The following is a 17,025-nucleotide window of genomic DNA, read 5'->3' on the forward strand; positions in this document are numbered from 1 at the left end:
ATGGGCTTGATGTGTGCCTCCCAAAATACCATTTTTCAATACTGCAGAGCATAGCTCTCTACAAGAAAATGGTGTGGAATTTAAAAAAATCTTAACATGTTGATTCTCCCCCCCGCCCCCAAAAAAGCAGACTACGATTACCTCCCTCGGTTCACCTCTTTTGGCATTACATGACTGGGTTTGCAGATTTGATGTGCCTGTCGCTCACCTTCTAATTAGTTATTTGTTGGTTCACAGCATACAGCAGTTTGTCTATATCTGTCTGTGTGCCTGCATGTATACATGCAATATATGTTTGTCAATTGCAGGTTATAACTGGTATTTGTCTTATAAATCAGAATTGTAAGCCAAATAAAATAGTGGTCTGCAATTTCGGACTGGGGGAGAAATGGAGACCACAGCATGCTGCCTCAAATGTAAATGGGTACCAGTGGTTTGTCACAAAGCAGAGAAACAGATCTTACGCTGAGGAAAGATGAGAAGCAACAAAAGGGATCCTGGTCCGACAGCATAAAACCACTGTTTGGCTATTGCTCTCAAGTCAAATTAAAGAAAGCACCTCCACATTGGTTACATTAATGGTTATTTTATTGAAAGAATGAGAAAACACAGTCACTGCAGTTCATTTGTACTCATAATAACCATTGACATTTTCTAAATTATACGTTAACATCCATGTGTAACAAAAACCTTTCCCCCCCCTTAACTGTGCAAAGTACAAAGGGTTTGTTCAGTTAGCAGAAACCTTTTCCAGTACAATAAATCTGGCATTTTACAAAACAAGGCTGCCAGGATAAATTTGCTCACCATTTTTTTTTGTCATAAGAAATGCACATACACGGCCACACACACTCCTTCCCTGTGCTTTTTCTCTTTTGAATGCCATTTATCAATAGACCACTGTCAGAATTAATTCCTTTCCACACCATCCTATACGACACAGAGGTCACTGTCTGGAGTTTTTGACTTAGCCTTCCTTCCTTCCTTTGTGCTATTTACATGGGGCTGATAAACCACAGGAAACTCTTCTGAGCTACAAGATGAATGAGAACTAGGAACTAACAACAAATGTGTTCAGAGCACACTGAACAGTCAAAGAAACCCTTTATCCTCAAATGAAGAGTGACTGATGGCATCTAGTGGCAGAGAGGGCAGAGAGAGCATCCTGATACCCTTTAAAATACTGAGTTTGGAACAGGTATTTGTAAACTATTGGCTCATGCGTTTTGTGTATATTCTAGAGGAGTTCATGGATTAAAATGTGTATATCAAGATTCACAAGAGCTTTCAGCAATATCACTTGCTACCATGTTTGTGCTATTGTGTGGTCGCTTTAAATGGCTGGCTAAGCAGACTCCGTAACAACCAAGAATCTTTGCTGTTATACATTTTGAGTGTAGCCAAGAAACCAGTTTGAGATTAAATGTTGTCCTCTGGCTGTTGCAAAGGAGGAGTTACCTTAGGTGTACGCAAGGGCTGGTGTTTTTGTGCAGGCATCTGTCCTGTTACAATTCTGAATAGTAGCAACCCACCTTGTGCCACAGCATATCCTGCATTTGACATTCTGCTCAGCTTCAGAAGTGTTTTACCATAGGACATGTGTATGTTTGTGTGTGGTAGCAGCAGGAAGGAGTAATCCGGGAAATAAAGGCCTGAAGCTTCTTTAGGTGCAGAAACTGGCACTGGAAGCATCTGCAGAGGGGAAATATATAGTGCCATGCAAAGATATATGAAAGCGCCTCTGTGCACGAAAATAAAAGGCAAAGGTTCAGGAGAAAGATCGAAAGCAAGGAGATGTTGGGGAGGAAGGTCTCACGTCTTTCGTTCTCTCCTACTTCTCCCAGATCACACTCCCCCAGGAAGCTCTTTTTTCTAAGGTGGTCCCAGACTCATGCAAGCGTGTGAGATGCTGGCCTGCCTCCTCTTGTGTCTCCCCGTAAAATTCCATTTTAAATTTCACTCCTAATGCAGTTTTGTTCTCTCCCTGCCCCCAAAGCTATGGCTCTCTTACTTGCAGGCACTGGTGTGTAACATGTAGCTTATCCCTAAGGTATTTTTAGGTTTGAAGAAAAAATGGAGCACACCATTGAACATCTTCCACTCAAAATCAAAAGTGCTTTAGCTATGGCTGGATCAGGCAGATTAATGGATGAACGGGGAGAAAGACTGAAAGTAGCAATGCTGTATTTGTTCTGTGTCTAGAAAGTGATGTCCCAAACCTGTGCTTCCAGGCAGGTAACTGAAAAACGGCTTGTTCTAGCATTGCAGAGGGCACCTGGTAGGATCACTCTTTAAATCCCTCCTATCCCTTTGGGAAGATATGAAAGCCAGATACTGGGATAGTAATCTGTTATAATAAAAGAGGCAGGGCTTGGTGGAAGTGAATGACAGCTGAACGTAAGGGCATGCATATAACTTGGGCTGCGACTTCCTCTTTTAGGAAGACAGGAATGAATGGCACCATCCAAGCTAAAGCGCTAGAATGCTCTGACTGCAGCTCTGGCTAGATCCTCCTCCCATACATGGAACAAGAGAGTGACTGGCCATGCAAAGGAAAGAACTCATGCATGACAGCAAAAGCATTATCAAAAGCCACATTTTAACTCTTGTGCACACAGTGCTGTGTCACAGAGACTCCTAGGTATTTCAGTATGATTTGCATTCTTGCATCTGTTTCTTAACTTCTGCAAAACAACTGTATAGATTATCTACACATCATTCCCATTCTAAGTGTTCTAGGTATTGGCTGCTTCGCAAAATAGAGTCAATAGCTTAGTTCTAAACTTTGGGCAGAAACGCCTACCCACAAAGGTGATGTAATTATCCATTATGTACTTGCTTGGAACAGTAATCCGATAGCATTTAAAAATCACTCTTCCTTTTGAAGGAGCAGTGATCTGAATGTTTCACAACAGCAGAAGAATAACCTCATGCAGGACAAAGTCATACATTTAAAATCTGGGGTGAAGTCTTTAGTACACACTGCTGGAATGAGGCCAAGTGCACATATGGCTAAAAATATTCTCCATAAAAAATGATAACAGATGTCACCATCTGACTTATTACAGGTTTATTTTCTCACTTCATATTTATTGCACCTTTTGAGTTTCTGGTAGCTGGAAGCTTCTATTGCCTGAAATATTTTATTATGTATCTTGACCCAGGTTAGAAAACCAAACAGTGTTCAAACTATACATATTTCTACAGTAACAAATCACATGTTGATAGTGGTGATTACGGCCATCCTCTCTCTGATATTAAGACAAAGAGATAAAAAATTCTAATGTTCTGTGCTTGCAGGAATCTGCAGTGTTCTTTTTATTGCCATGTAGAAGTCAATTAAAACAAATCCTTCTGGAAAAGCTCCCAAATCTCCAGTAATTATCACTGTCTAGACAGAGTCTTGTGCCTTGAAGAGCCTTCTGACACAACGTATTTGTGTGGGAAGGACAGGCCATCATATTTAGCAACATCCCATAATATATCTTCCCCATCTAGTTCCATTTACCAAGGAATAAAAGGTTTTAGGTTGTTGTGGGTTTTTCGGGCTCTTTGGCCGTGTTCTGAAGGTTGTTCTTCCTAACGTTTCGCCAGTCTCTGTGGCCGGACAGAGTGCTGTCCTCTGAAGATGCCGACCACAGAGACTGGCGAAACGTTAGGAAGAACAACCTTGAGAACACGGCCAAAGAGCCCGAAAAACCCACCATAACCATTAGATCCCTGCCGTGAAAGCCTTCGCGAATACAATAAAAGGTTTTGATCTTCAGGAATCTCACTTTAGCTGCAATAGGTGATACAAAATACATACAGATTTTTTTCTTAATATGAGAGTTGGCAAAGAAATATATTAGCATCAGAAGTTCATTCAGCAAACAATAATAGGCTGAATCCAAAAATACCCTTCCACACTCAGAACATGAGCTGTTTTACATCTCACTACATGAAGTAAAGGGAATAAAATGTAAGAATGGCAAGTTCCTACTCTACACATTTGCTGAATACTGCTGGTAGGTATTTTCCTTCTCCTCATACTTCCTTGGATTCAGCTCAAACATGATCGATTTAATATCTCCATCTTTTGGGGACTGGCGTAGCCTAGAGGAGTTGCTGAACAAAATCCCAAGATTCTGTTCTACAGACAGAGGAGACTGTTTCTTTATTGTGACCAACATGCATGAAGGTCAAGAGGCTAAACACATGCACAACCTGTGCAAAGTCTTGTGTGTCTGTCTATTCTGAAAAAGTGGCGGGTTTCTCCTATTTCCGGCCCTGTTTAGATCCTATCCCAAAGTTAGTTTCAATGTCGTAAGCCGCATGGCAACAGACGATCTTTTGAATGTTTATGATTTAATACACATTAACAGTTTAGTATGCTAAACCATGTTATTTCTTAACTGCTTTTTAAAATGAAAAGTAGTACCATATGCTTGCAAAGTAGGAATTTGCTTGCCTGTATGGAATACATAATGTATAACATGCTTAAAGAAGCATATTGTACAAGAAAAAGCACTTCTGTACTATACTGATACAGCGCAACAATCAAAATTAAATATGCTGGAGGAAGACGGGCAAAAAGGACTTCTTAGTCCTTAGTTAGCTAAAATTCATATAGCTGCTGGGCATTAATCTGGCACAAGTGGCTCGTCATGGGAAATCTCCCATGCACCATGGGCTTATTAATGTAACTACTGGAGATGTGGTGGCCACAGAGAAAAGCCTGTAGGTGGTAGCCTTTGTTGACCTGAGCTGGTTATGTGACCTTGTGCTGCACACTGGACACGGCTTTCAGAATGAGTTGGAAAGCACTTGGAATGCACAGTTCTCATGCTGCAAGCCGAATCCTATGCAAAGACAGCAGTTGAACATAACTGACTCCAACAAGGTTGGGAGCCGTTGCCCTCGGGCATCTTTGCTGGACAGCATAGTCAATGAAGAACTCTATACTGGTAATTTGTAAGCAGAATATATTTCGAGATATCTTTGCAAAGAAAGACCAGCAACGCTTTTGGCTCCTAATTGTGTCTTGCTGAATAATGTGTGGATTTAATTGGGTTGTCTTTCCTCCATATGCATCCTTACTCTCACCTGGGGAAATAAACCCATTAATTGTTCAAGAGTCTCCTTGTTTGCCTCTTGAAACTCAAATCCCTCTTGCATAGGCCAGTAATAAGAACACTGCAGTTAGACAAATAAATTACAGCAATATAACAAGTTTCTTAGTTTTTTTAAAAACATTTTCTCTGTCGTTTATACAAAGTATAGTGGATGGATTTGAGCTTAGACGCAACCCGAACACGTGTCCTCTCAAGTCTTTGATTCCAAGAAGAAGGCACTGCTCCAACATACCGGTGTCTGGACTGTACGTGCACAGCAAGAGATCTTGTCTCCAGGGCTAAATATCAAAGAGCCCAGAGAGTCTTTGGAAATAATAATTACATTTCTTATTATGGCAGTGGATTATTAGGAAAGATTCCCTTTGCTGTGGCTTTTTTTTTTCTTGTGCTATGAAATTTCCTCCAAGAAGTCCTTTGAGTCCAGAGCGCAAGCCCTCAAAAGCTCTCCACAAAGCTTCCGGGGAAAAGGCCCGACCTGCCGTTCCTCTGCAATGTCCCTTTGTACCAACCGTCCTCCCTTTTCTTGTGGACAAAAACAATGTCACCTTCTTTCAGTTCAATCTCGGCTTCGCTCTGGGGGGGATACGGGACCACAACACGATACCTTTAAAGAAAGGAAAAGAAAAGCCTTAGGGTTACGGCGAAAAATGTTGCCCTCACTGCCCCTTGACTGAGCCTTTGGGATGGATGGAGACCCACACGGAAGCCTTAACGGCTGGAACGAGTGGCCACTCACATTGGGAAGGTGATGTGGAATTTCCCTTGCCAGCGTTGACGCTTGTACATACTATTGTGCTATTTCAGCATGTTTATACCCTACATTTCAGTCAAGAAGGAAATTTTAAAAATTCACTGGCTTATACTGTACTTCTATTTCACAAATGCCTCACAGTATTCTCTTGTCTGGTGACCCGTCATGTCCTTGAACAACTTAGCTCCCAACATTGCAACAAGAGGAGGAATTTCCTAAATTAAAGGACAGCTCGATGCAATCTAGCTGAGCAATGCAACCCTTTATAAACGTGCTTGGTTTTGCAGATGTGCCCCAAAATTCTTGGGGGGAAAATGTTTACATGATAACCCAGTGATGTAAAATGCACATACCAGCCATTCAAAAGCAGTTGGTCATCTTTTCAGTTCACCAGTAAATGCGGTGGTTACTTTTTCCACACGTGCAAAGCCAAGCAATAGAGGCTGAAATGTGAGCTGCTTGGCTGGCAATGGGGGGGGGGGAATCTGTCACACTGTCATTGGTGGATCTGCACACCTCAGGAAGCATGGCCAATTTCAGCCATTATGCAAATGAAGGTTCACATTATTTTAGACGTGCTGCTTCAGTGCTGACTAAATTACATTATTAGATTAGCACAATTTTAACTAAAAGAATGCCAGTTTCAAATCTTACAACAGCTTAAGATGAATGAAACTTTTATGATAGAGTACCACTGATTGGAACATATGTTGTGGTGAGAAAAAGCAAACTTCTCACATTCCTCTGAAGTCTTCAAAGATATATGCAATGGAGTGGAACACCGCCCCTCCCCAAAAAAACCCCTCCTTGGTGCTGGTACTTCACAAGCTTTTACAAAGACAGAGAATCAGAACAACCCCTAAACACTTTTCCCCAGGAGGAACGGTTCTTCCATCCAGTGTACAAAGGGCAAAGCTTCTAAAAGGACATCTGTCTATGTATTTCGTTTCAGTGCTGAGTCAGACGTAGCATCAAGGGGCAGTCCAGTGCAAAACAGCCTTTACACCAGCGAGCATGTCCCAAACAAGCCTTGGCAGCTCTTATGGTAGTTGAACATGGTTCTGATTGCAAAAGATTATGCATTCTGGCAAGTTGCACTGGAACAAAGTTTTAGGGTAATGTAAGGGAAATAAATGCTGCAAAGATTGTGCTAACAAGAAGGAAATTGGACAAACACTGCCCCACTGCTTAGTTTCATATGCGGCACCTTCTATAGAATACAGAAAGCACAGGAGACTCTGAATTCGCCCGGCAAGCTGTAATCAATTAATAAGTGTGGCTTTTGATCTATTATAGTTATTTTGCTGGTTAGAATTTGCCCCAGTTGATCAACAAAGATGACAGAAAGGAAAGATTTTGGGACTTTGGAGATCTTACAAGTGCATGTCATTTAACTAATGATTTCACGTCCTTCTTGCAGTGAATGGGGAGTTAACTTTGCTTTGACGGAGGGAGCCATGGTTGGCATGAAGGTTTGCCTACATCTGGTTTGGATTTGAAGCCAGGGAGTTTGAAAGACGTGAGTCCAAAACAGACTCAAGCCTTCCAGGCCCTGACATTCCTTTCCTGAGTGCTTAATGTCCAAGCCCTCAGGAAAGGAAAGGAAAGACGTCCAGGAGCAGTTTCTCTTCCCCTATGAAAGGCCATGGACTGGCTTTGGCCCATGAGTCTGCAAGGGCATAGGAAACTACAAAGGAGTAATGATACTGGCAGTAAGAGAGGGCGGCCTTGATGCCTTCTGAGCATCACTGGGTGCTGTCAAGTGTTCTCTGCCACTCCCGATTTTGCACCTGAAATGTTAACTCCTCACTCCCACCTCCAGTGAATGTAGAGAACAATGCCAACAGTCTGCAAGGGCTAAGGAAAAAATAACTATGGTAATAAAATAGGTAGAGGGAAGGATGGAGGTCCACTTCACTGTACTTTTTCAAGGTTTATTGATCTGTTCCCTTCCCCATCCCATCTGATACATGTAAGAATAAATGCTCCTGTAGTCCTTATGGAGTAAGAAATGTTTTTGGGCAAACCAAGGCCATCAGGAGGGTTGGGTAAGGGCTGGCTGCTTATCTCTGTTAATGTCATTCATGAAGCATTCCTTCCCATCCCAACTAAAATTAATGATTTTGTTGGACTATGATCCCGTTGGAGAACACCTCCCATCCTCCTTAGCCAGCATAGCCAAGGAGGAGAAATATTAGGGATGCAGTCTGAACAACATCTGTAGGGCCCCACTCTGCCCAACCTTGCATTAAAACTTTTGAGAACAAGGATATAGGTTTCCTCGCTCAATCTGAAGACTGGCTTGGAACCATTACAGATGGGGTTTTCCCCAACTGGGGCTGAAGGAGGGGGGGCAAAATTTGTGTAAATTCTGAATAAATCTGAGAAGAACTTTGGGAAATTCACTCTTCTTTACTGAGGTCCAAATTACAGATGGCAGTGGAAGCTTTAAAACCTTGATTTTATGGGATCCTCCCTTGAAGTGGATTGCCATCCCCTTCTTCTGGGGGGGGCGTGCCCTGGGGCTGTGCAGCTTGCCCAAGGCCACAGAGGCTGGCTCTTTTCCTAGGGCACACAGGGGGGAATTGAACTCCCAGCCTCTGGGTCTGCAGTCAGATATCTAATCCATTGAGTTAGCCAGCCAGCTGGTGACTTCTTCCTGTACAACTCATTGTCCACTCACCCCGCTTCTCTGATGCTTCCCTCCCAGCTGGGCTTTGGGCAGTGGGGCTAAGAATATTAGGAAAAAATGTTTAGCTTATGCTGCCTGTACAGTGGTGCCTCGCTTAGCGATTGCTTCGTTTAACGATGAAATCGCTTAGCGGTGACTTTTTTGGAGCGATCTTGTGCTCCGTTTAACGATGGTTCCTATGGGCGATTTTCGCATAGCGATGTTTGGGACCATGCTTCGCATAGTGATGACAGTTTGGGGCCCCCTGTTTCGCTTAACGATGGTTTTGACAGCCTCATGTTGGCTGTTTTTTAAATGTTTAAAAATGTTTACAAAATGTTTAGAATGCTTGAAATCATAAGTGCACTTAATAAACCCTTTGTTAAACTAATTAGATTTTGTTCTGACTCTTTTTAAATTTGTTGTAATTCCCCCCCCCCTTGAGATGCATTGAATAGGTTTCAATGCATTTCAATTGGGGAACTGTGTTTCGCTTAGCGATGTTTCCTATGGTGATTTTCGCTTAAGGATGGCAATCCATTCCCATTGGAATGGATTATCCAGTTTTAATGCATTTCTATGGGAAACCGTGTTTTGCTTAGCGATGAAATCACTTAACAGCTATTTTTTAGGAACCAATTATCATCGTTAAGCGAGGCAGCACTGTACATCCCTTTGACAGTTTCAGGTGGTTTCTCATATCCTGGTTTACCCCAGCTGGGACAAACCTATGTTTAAAGACATAGGTATGCTGCCACATATATAGTTTGAGACTTAGTTACCACATCTATGACTATAATATGAAGGCTCTAAATGAGGAATATTTGGGTACATGACGTGTGGGCTGGACACAGCAGGTACACAGAGCACCAACAGCTTGCTGGCTTATATCTACTGTGCATACATGCAGGTGTGCAGGTGTGTGTGGCATTCAGAGACATTCCTGTTCTACCAGATATGAAATGCAAGTATATGTAATTTTAAAAAATGGTGCCTCTTAGCAGTTTGGAGATTTAATGAGCCCAAATGGATGTGGAATGAACTTCCAGACAAGTGTGTAATGCAGCCACTCAGATGATTCAAGGAACAGGCATTATCCTTTCTTGTGCAGAAAGGTAATTAATAGTCCTGCTTTATGGGCATAAAGAACCATATGATCTATTAGAGAACACAGAAAAACTGGTGATATGGTATGGAAGTTCATGCATAAATCAATTAGACATCCCATGCCTACTGAGCATAATTAAGATTATTTTAATTAAAGGCTATTCCCAAATTTAAGATTGTGAAAATAAAAATGCTTAAAAATCAGAATCAAAATCTTAGCAGCAAGTTATGTGGCATGAATAATACAACCTGTAGTGTTTTAGGGATCCATTTGTATAAACCTTGTGATCCATTGCCAATACTGGATACCAAGCACACAGAAAGGTGTTCTGATCTATCTTATATTTTCACAATCCTTTTGTGATCTCCCTTTTCAGGTAGGTAGCATGATGGGGGGGGGATGGCACCCTTACTCTGGCTAGAGCAAAATAATAATTAGCATTAAAATGAGTCTTCTTTTTTTCTGGTAGCAATACAGCCATCAGAGTGACAGCAGGTAAGGCTTTTCTCCTTTTAGGTCCATTGCTTTTGTTAACCTATCTTGGGAGAAGCTACAGCGAACAGGCCTGTAAGCAAGTAATCAAAAATTGTTTTCTTTGTCCTCGCTTTCAAACGGTGTGTGTTCACTGTAAGGTGTGTGTGGGGGAGCCTGAGGGGAGGAACTTTCTGAACCTTGCCTGGTGTGAGACAGGATTCCCCCTCCCCCGCCATCCTCCTCAGACAATTCAATTCCAACATCAGTTCTACAGATTGTTACAATCTCTGAAGGCCACACTACTGTGAGGTTGCACTAAACATACCCAGGATTAAACAGGATAATTATTGAAATCATGTCAGAGAGGAAGAGGGCATTTGATCCTTTCCTGTCCCTATTGTGGTCCTGATGAAAACAGCTCCTTTGAAGCTGCTGTTAGCTTGGGAGAAAATTCCCCCTTGGCTTGTTGTTGAAGTTGGAAGGGAGGAGAGTCTTATGGAGAAAAAAATAATAATACTCGGCCTTGGAAGAATACTGAGGGAACAGTGGCCATAGTGAGTGCTAAATAAGCACATGGCTACACCGGGATGTCTGTCAGTAAACAGCAACACTTAGGCATACGTGCCAGAAATCTGGGTAAAACTGTGATGGGATTTTGAATGAAGAAGGGTGGAGGGATCTTAATTAATGCAGGGCTGCACTTAAGCATCCAGTTCCGTGCCAGGGCTTTAACCTGGATTACGTGAAGTAGGAATAGATGAGAGAGCCCTTACTGAGGCACTAAGTGGATTTTCCTCACTTTCGTAAACTCAGAACCTCCTTCCCAACCTCAAGTCTTTCAAAGTTAAGCTGTCCCTCCCTGCCAGCACTTCTTCACAGAAATAACTAAGTAAAAGATTCAGTGGTCATAGCCCTGTGATGCTGTGGTCATATGTTTGTGACTGACTGTCAGTGTTCACTGTTTTTCAGTGCTAAAAGCTGGTCGAAAAAGAAAAAAGAGATTTTAACGACAGGTCGAGAATCTCCAGCACCCAGAAAAATATCTAAGGATGTGGTGAGTCAGAGACTGAGAGAGCAAGCAAGACAAGAGATATTCCCGCAGGACAGATGACAAAGTCTGTGATCCTACTCACATTTATCTGAAAATAGGTCACACTGAATTCAGTGGGACATTTTTCTGAGTTGGTAAGATTTTACAGAGAGGAAACTAATCTTTCCAATGAAGCGGTAGTTGTATTGAAATGGAAGCATTTCTTTACAAAAACAAGAAGAGAAAATGAAACACAGGCTGACATTACATAAAAACACATGCAAATAGAAATGCACAAGCTAGGAATACTTTCTTTGGTGCAGCATGTTTGTCTTCGTACCTTTCTCGAGACAATGGCTTAGGTTCTGGGCGAATGGCTGCCATAGAAGGGGGCAGCTGCCTTATGGGAGAAGGGATGGAAAAATTCAAATCCAAGGAGCCTGTCTTTCTGTGCAGAGGTTCCATTTCCATTGCTCCTTGCATTTCACTTTCTATCGGGCATGAGCCAGCCCTTCCATGGCTAGACAGAGAGGACAGTTCAGGTCCCACAGCACCCTGTAGCATTCCCTCCACCACCACCAAGGGGTCATGGGTTGGAGACATTGATGGAGGAGATCGGGATTTCTTTTTTGTTGATGCTCCAGCGAGAAGTTTCAACAGTCCACTTTTTTTTTCTTTCTGCACAGGGGTCAAACAAAACATGCAAAGTTAGCTGTTTGGATTACGCAAATTTAAATCAATGCTATCTGTGTTGGACGTAGGTTTATCAAGGTCAAAGTCCGAGGAAGAGGTAGTCGTCTGTCAAGTTATACTTTGCTAAGACGGCAGGGAAAGGTCTTATTTAGGTGGAAAAGTAAACAAGAAAGCAAACATCATTTGCAAATCATCTCTTCTAGGAGATGTATTGAAAAGGTGATACACAGCAGAGGCTGTATTGAATCACCACTATCATAAAATAAATGACTCATCCAGAAAGGGAAAAAACAAGTCAACACAGCTGGAAGCTGAAAAGGCAATCTCATTTGATTCTACTCATGAGGCAAACCAAGCACTGGTTTACAGTATTTTATAATTCAACACGAACAAATGAGTGTTAAGGACCTCAGTACAACAATAAATTGGATGCAGTTTCAGGATTGCTGATTCCCTGCCTGCTTTTCTTTCTTTTTTCTTTTCAGCTGAGCTAATTAAGTCCCAGTATTGAAGGTTTTTTCACACCACAACCAGAAATCAACACAGTCATGCATGACACAATTCCACAGTACACTTTACAAATTTGTAGTCAGGCAAGTAATAATAAGTTCTTCACTTCTACGTTTATCCTGCCATTTATCCAATGACTGTCATAGTTCTTTTCCCATCTTCCATTTTATCTGAGAGAGGTCAGGCTGAGCGATATTTGTTCCAAGATCACTCTGATTTGAAGCTGGCTTTCCCTGATATTGGGCTACCCTATTCCCACATCTTTTCTAAATACAGTTTCGTGGAGGTGGGGAGAGCTCTATTAGTCTGCTGCAAAAAGTCAATATAGTAGTTTTGTGGCCTCTTAAGGAGTAACTAGTTTCATTGAACATAAGCTTTTGTTAACTGAAGAGCCCTTCTTCAGATGCATCTCATATGCACCTGATGAAGAGGGTGACAGACTCCTGGACAGGACCACCAGGTGTGAAGACAAGGGCTGAACGCCCCACGTCTGCTCCGACATCTCGTACTCAAATCTCTATTTATGCAGCTAATTTTAAAAAAGGTTGAATACTAGCAGTATGTCATTTTAGTGTTACAGTCAAGAGCAGTAGGAAAAAACTGTTTTCACTGGAGGTTTTGTTCCTAGAGAGTTTCGTAGGCCATCAGTAATGCTATAAACATTTTCCCTGCACACTTTTTGCATCTGAAACTTTGTCGTACATAAGGTCAAGCATCAAAACATTACATTTACAAGTAACCCCACAGGAGGCTCCCTTAGACTGAAGAATCAAAATTTCAAAGGCAGTAAGCCTGCTTTGACAAGTGGATGAGCTCATACAGTACAAGGAGCTAAGAGACAAAATAGATTACCTGATGAATAGGAACTAGGAAAGGATTACCTCCTATTCAAAGTGCAAGTGAATTTGCCCCTCTGATTTGGGAGAGATCCCCATATAATGGCCTTGCAAATGATAAATACCCTTAGATTTTAAAATGGGTGAATTCACTATTATCAACCAAGGATGACACAAAAATGGAATTGGGGGAGAAGGGGATGGAATACATTTCTTTTACCAGAACTTTCCAGATACAGAAGGAATTCCTTATCTATAATTACTTATAGATGTAATGTTTGAAGTTGTGCTGGATGTAAAACAGAGTCGTATCTTACCCTTACCTTACCTATTTACTGCTGATTTTAACAGGGGATCAAGCATCCACATGAGTATTGTACAACTTCACTATCTAAAAGATGTAACATCGTAATAAAATGTTGTAATAACATTTTAGGTTACAGATTGCAAGGCTGTCTACTTTCCTTGATTTATTGTTTTTTTAAAAAATAATGTTTGCCAGTATGAGAGGTACAGTTCTTTTATGGTGCCTGGGACAGTGAAAATAAATAGGAAAATGTAGATGAGATGACCATTTTAACAGCAGCATTTCTTCCTAGCCAAGAGAACTTTGGGTTTTTCCAGATTGATTATAATTGCCTGACATGCCTTAAAAGAGATGTAAGGTTGGAAGAGATGACTTCCTATAGTTGAGTAGGGAAACAGCACGAGAGTACTTTAAAGAGGACAAGATAATCAGGATGTCACCTCAACCGGTTAACTGGTCTTTGGCAACATGGGACATATTTAGGGACAAATACTAGGCAATCTTCTGAGGGCAGAAAGTGAGAAAGTGAGGAGGAATGAAAGAACCTCTCAATGAGGGTGAAAGAGGAGAGCGCAAAAAAAAATGGTCTGAAGGTCAATATCAAAAAAACTAAGATCATGGCCACCGGTCTCCTGGCAAACAAAAGGGGATGATATGGAGGCAGTGACAGATTTTACTTTCTTGGGCTCCATGATCACTGCAGATGGTGACAGCAGCCACAAAATTAAAAGATGCCTGCCTCTTGGAAGGAAAGTGATGACAAACCTAGATAGCATCTTAAAAAGCAGGGACATCACCTTACAGACAAAGGTCTATAAAGTCAAAGCTATGGGTTTTCCAGTAGTGATGTATGGAAGCAAGAGCTGGACCAGAAAGAAGCTGACCGCCGAAGAATTGATGCTTTTGAATTGTGATGCTGGAGGAGACTCTTGAGAGTCGCCTGCACTGCAAAGAGAACAAACCTATCCATTTTGAAGAAAATCAAACCTGAGTGCTCACAGGAAGGATAGATCTTGAAGCTGAGGCTCCAGTACTTTGGCCATCTCATGAGAAGAGAGGACTCCCTGGAAAAGACCCAGATGCTGGGAAAGTGCGAAGGCAAGAGGAGAAGGGGACGACAGAGGACGAGATGGTTGGACAGTGTCATCAAAGTTACCAACATGAATTTGACCAAACTCCGGGAGGTAGTGGAAGACAGGAGGGCCTGGCATGCTCTGGTCCATGGGGTCACGAAGAGTCTGACACGATTTAACGACTAAACAACAACAACAAGACAATCTGTCAAATTTGGCCCAAATTACTGTAATTCAGGAATTTTTTTAGTGTGTTGGATGCCACTAAAGATGAATAATCTGCAAGGAGGTTCAGTAAATTCCTTTTCTTGTTGATAAGAGAAAAGTATCAACAGAGGGAAAAGGGGCAATCATGTTTGTTGCCCTGAGAATTATCAGTGGGAAGGAAATAATATTGTTTGTTTTGGGCATCAAGGCAGAAGAATGTTTTAAGAAAACATCTGCCCATCTCCCTCACTTCACAGACTTTTAGTAAGTAAGGCAATTCAAGCTTTTCAAAAGCTTTAGAAATATAGAATGAGACATGACATGTCAGGAAACAGAGGATTTGAACATATAATTATTATAAAGGGTCCAAAAATTCCCTGTGTTTTATAAAGCTAAAGTGGTAATCTTTAATATCATGTAAACCAATGTGACTCTGGCAGTAATCCTCTTGTTTAGCTGACATTAGAGCAGGCCCACTGAATCAGTGGGGAACTGATGAGACACACTCTTTTTAAGTTCCTTTGATTCAAATGGCCCTGCTCTAGTTGTGACTTACCATGCTTACCATAATAGCAATAGGATAAGGTAAAGATAAAGGTTCCCCTTGACAATTTTTGTCCAGTCGTGTTCTACTCTAGGGGGCGGTGCTCATCCCCGTTTCCAAGCCATAGAGCCAGTGTTTTATCTGAAGACAATCTTTCCGTGGTCACATGGCCAGTGCAACTTAGACACGGGACGCTGTTACCTTCCCACCGAGGTGGTCCCTATTGATCTACTTGCATTTGCATGCTTTCGAACCGCTAGGTTGGCGGGAGCTGGGACAAGCGACGGGCGCTCACTCCATCGCGTGGATTCGATCTTACGACTGCTGGTCTTCTGACCCTGCAGCACAGGCTTCTGCGGTTTAGCCCACAGCGCCACCACGTCCCTAACAATAGGATAGTAGGAACAAAAATCATAAGGATCAAGCTGGGAATTAGAACAATTTTGGCAGGGTCTTGAGACTCGGGGGTTGGGTGGTGAACAGAGAGTAGTTGAGGCAATTTTTTTCAGGTCTAACGATTTGAGTTAATTTCTTTAAGTCTCATAATAGTTTCTTATGGTCTTTTTTTTTTTAAGTTTGTCCTCTAATTCTGTGATTTCAGCCAGCAGTCTATTTCTTGTGGACTGTATGTGTTTTTTTAATAAAGCCATATTCTTTTATTCATTCCCCCTTTAGGGTAAGATCAAATATGCACCAAAGAATATAGACATCAATTCCAGGAGTGTAATTGTCTAATAAAACAGTCAATATTCTCTGTATAATTTTGTTGATGGAGTCTTGTCTGGACAAAAAGATCACAGGCCAGGACTATAAAGTGGGCTTTCGGGTATTGTCAGGAGCCACAGTCTAGCCAGTGCTGATGTGTGGTCAGAGGTACAGATTAAACCAAAGTCAGTTTGTTGCATCTGATCCAATCAGAAATGACACTGTAGTCCAACCTGAAGTACTGACTGCACCTGTGGGAGAAAGGGGAGTAATTGCACTTTCCTGAGTGCAGCTTCCTTCAGGAGATGAGTAAGGATGTGATCAGTTGGAGCTACAGCTTGTGCTTTGGATCGTTTGGGGGCATGGTTCAGTGAAAGTACAGGAATCGGCCTGATCCTGCTGCATGTTCAGACCACTGGCAGGGCAAAACATTTTTGAATCTGGGCTGAAGCAATTCTGGAGTGCACAAAAACGATGCTTTAAGGGGGACTGTTTCCAGAGTAGCGACGCTTTTCAGTTCGATCAACTATCCTATATTGCCATCGGATCACACCTCAAGTGTCAATTTCTGTAAATATTGGCTGCAGGTATAAAGTATACGGGTATTGGCTGATAGTGCTTCAGCAGCTGCATTAAAAGCACTCCCTAAGATATTGGATCCCTGTGTTAATGGTTCAGATTGCTGATGGTGGGAATTAGAGAAACTAGTCTGGGTTGGAGTTAGGGGTGCATATGGAGCTAAAGATGAGCTACATCTACACCCCTAGTGACACTAAATAGCCTTTTGTGAAAATAAAATGATCTCTTGCATCTTTAAAAGTCTCAAGGTATGTGATTTTTTTAAAAAAATAATTTTTGTGTCATAGTGCAATCAAGGCTACTTATTATTTAGGGAAGCCAAAGCAGGGATCAGGCTTGATATCTTATAGTTTGGCTGGTCTCGGGAAACCCAGGGAACCTAGATAAATATCTATACAGTGCTTAATATTTGTGAGGGTGTTT

General features: G+C 41.8%; 1 protein-coding gene across 4 annotated transcripts in view; it reads right to left on the reverse strand.

Annotated features, from left to right (window-relative positions):
- Positions 1-570: 570 nt before the first annotated feature.
- SH3RF3 (SH3 domain containing ring finger 3) overlaps positions 571-17,025 on the reverse strand; it is a 306,866-nt gene continuing 290,411 nt past the window's right edge. For 3 of the 4 annotated variants that reach the window (XM_072994559.2, XM_072994560.2, XM_072994558.2), the window contains 2 exons: positions 11,489-11,826; positions 571-5,718 (listed from right to left, as the gene is read on the reverse strand). In XM_072994559.2, the coding sequence (XP_072850660.2) occupies positions 5,550-5,718; positions 11,489-11,826 (507 nt within the window). In that variant the 3' untranslated portion in view covers positions 571-5,549. The remainder of the gene's footprint in view (positions 5,719-11,488; positions 11,827-17,025) is intronic. The other variant, XM_078391466.1, reaches the window with a different exon arrangement.

Source organism: Pogona vitticeps, chromosome 3 (genome assembly GCF_051106095.1).
Source record: "Pogona vitticeps strain Pit_001003342236 chromosome 3, PviZW2.1, whole genome shotgun sequence".
NCBI lineage: Eukaryota > Metazoa > Chordata > Lepidosauria > Squamata > Agamidae > Pogona > Pogona vitticeps.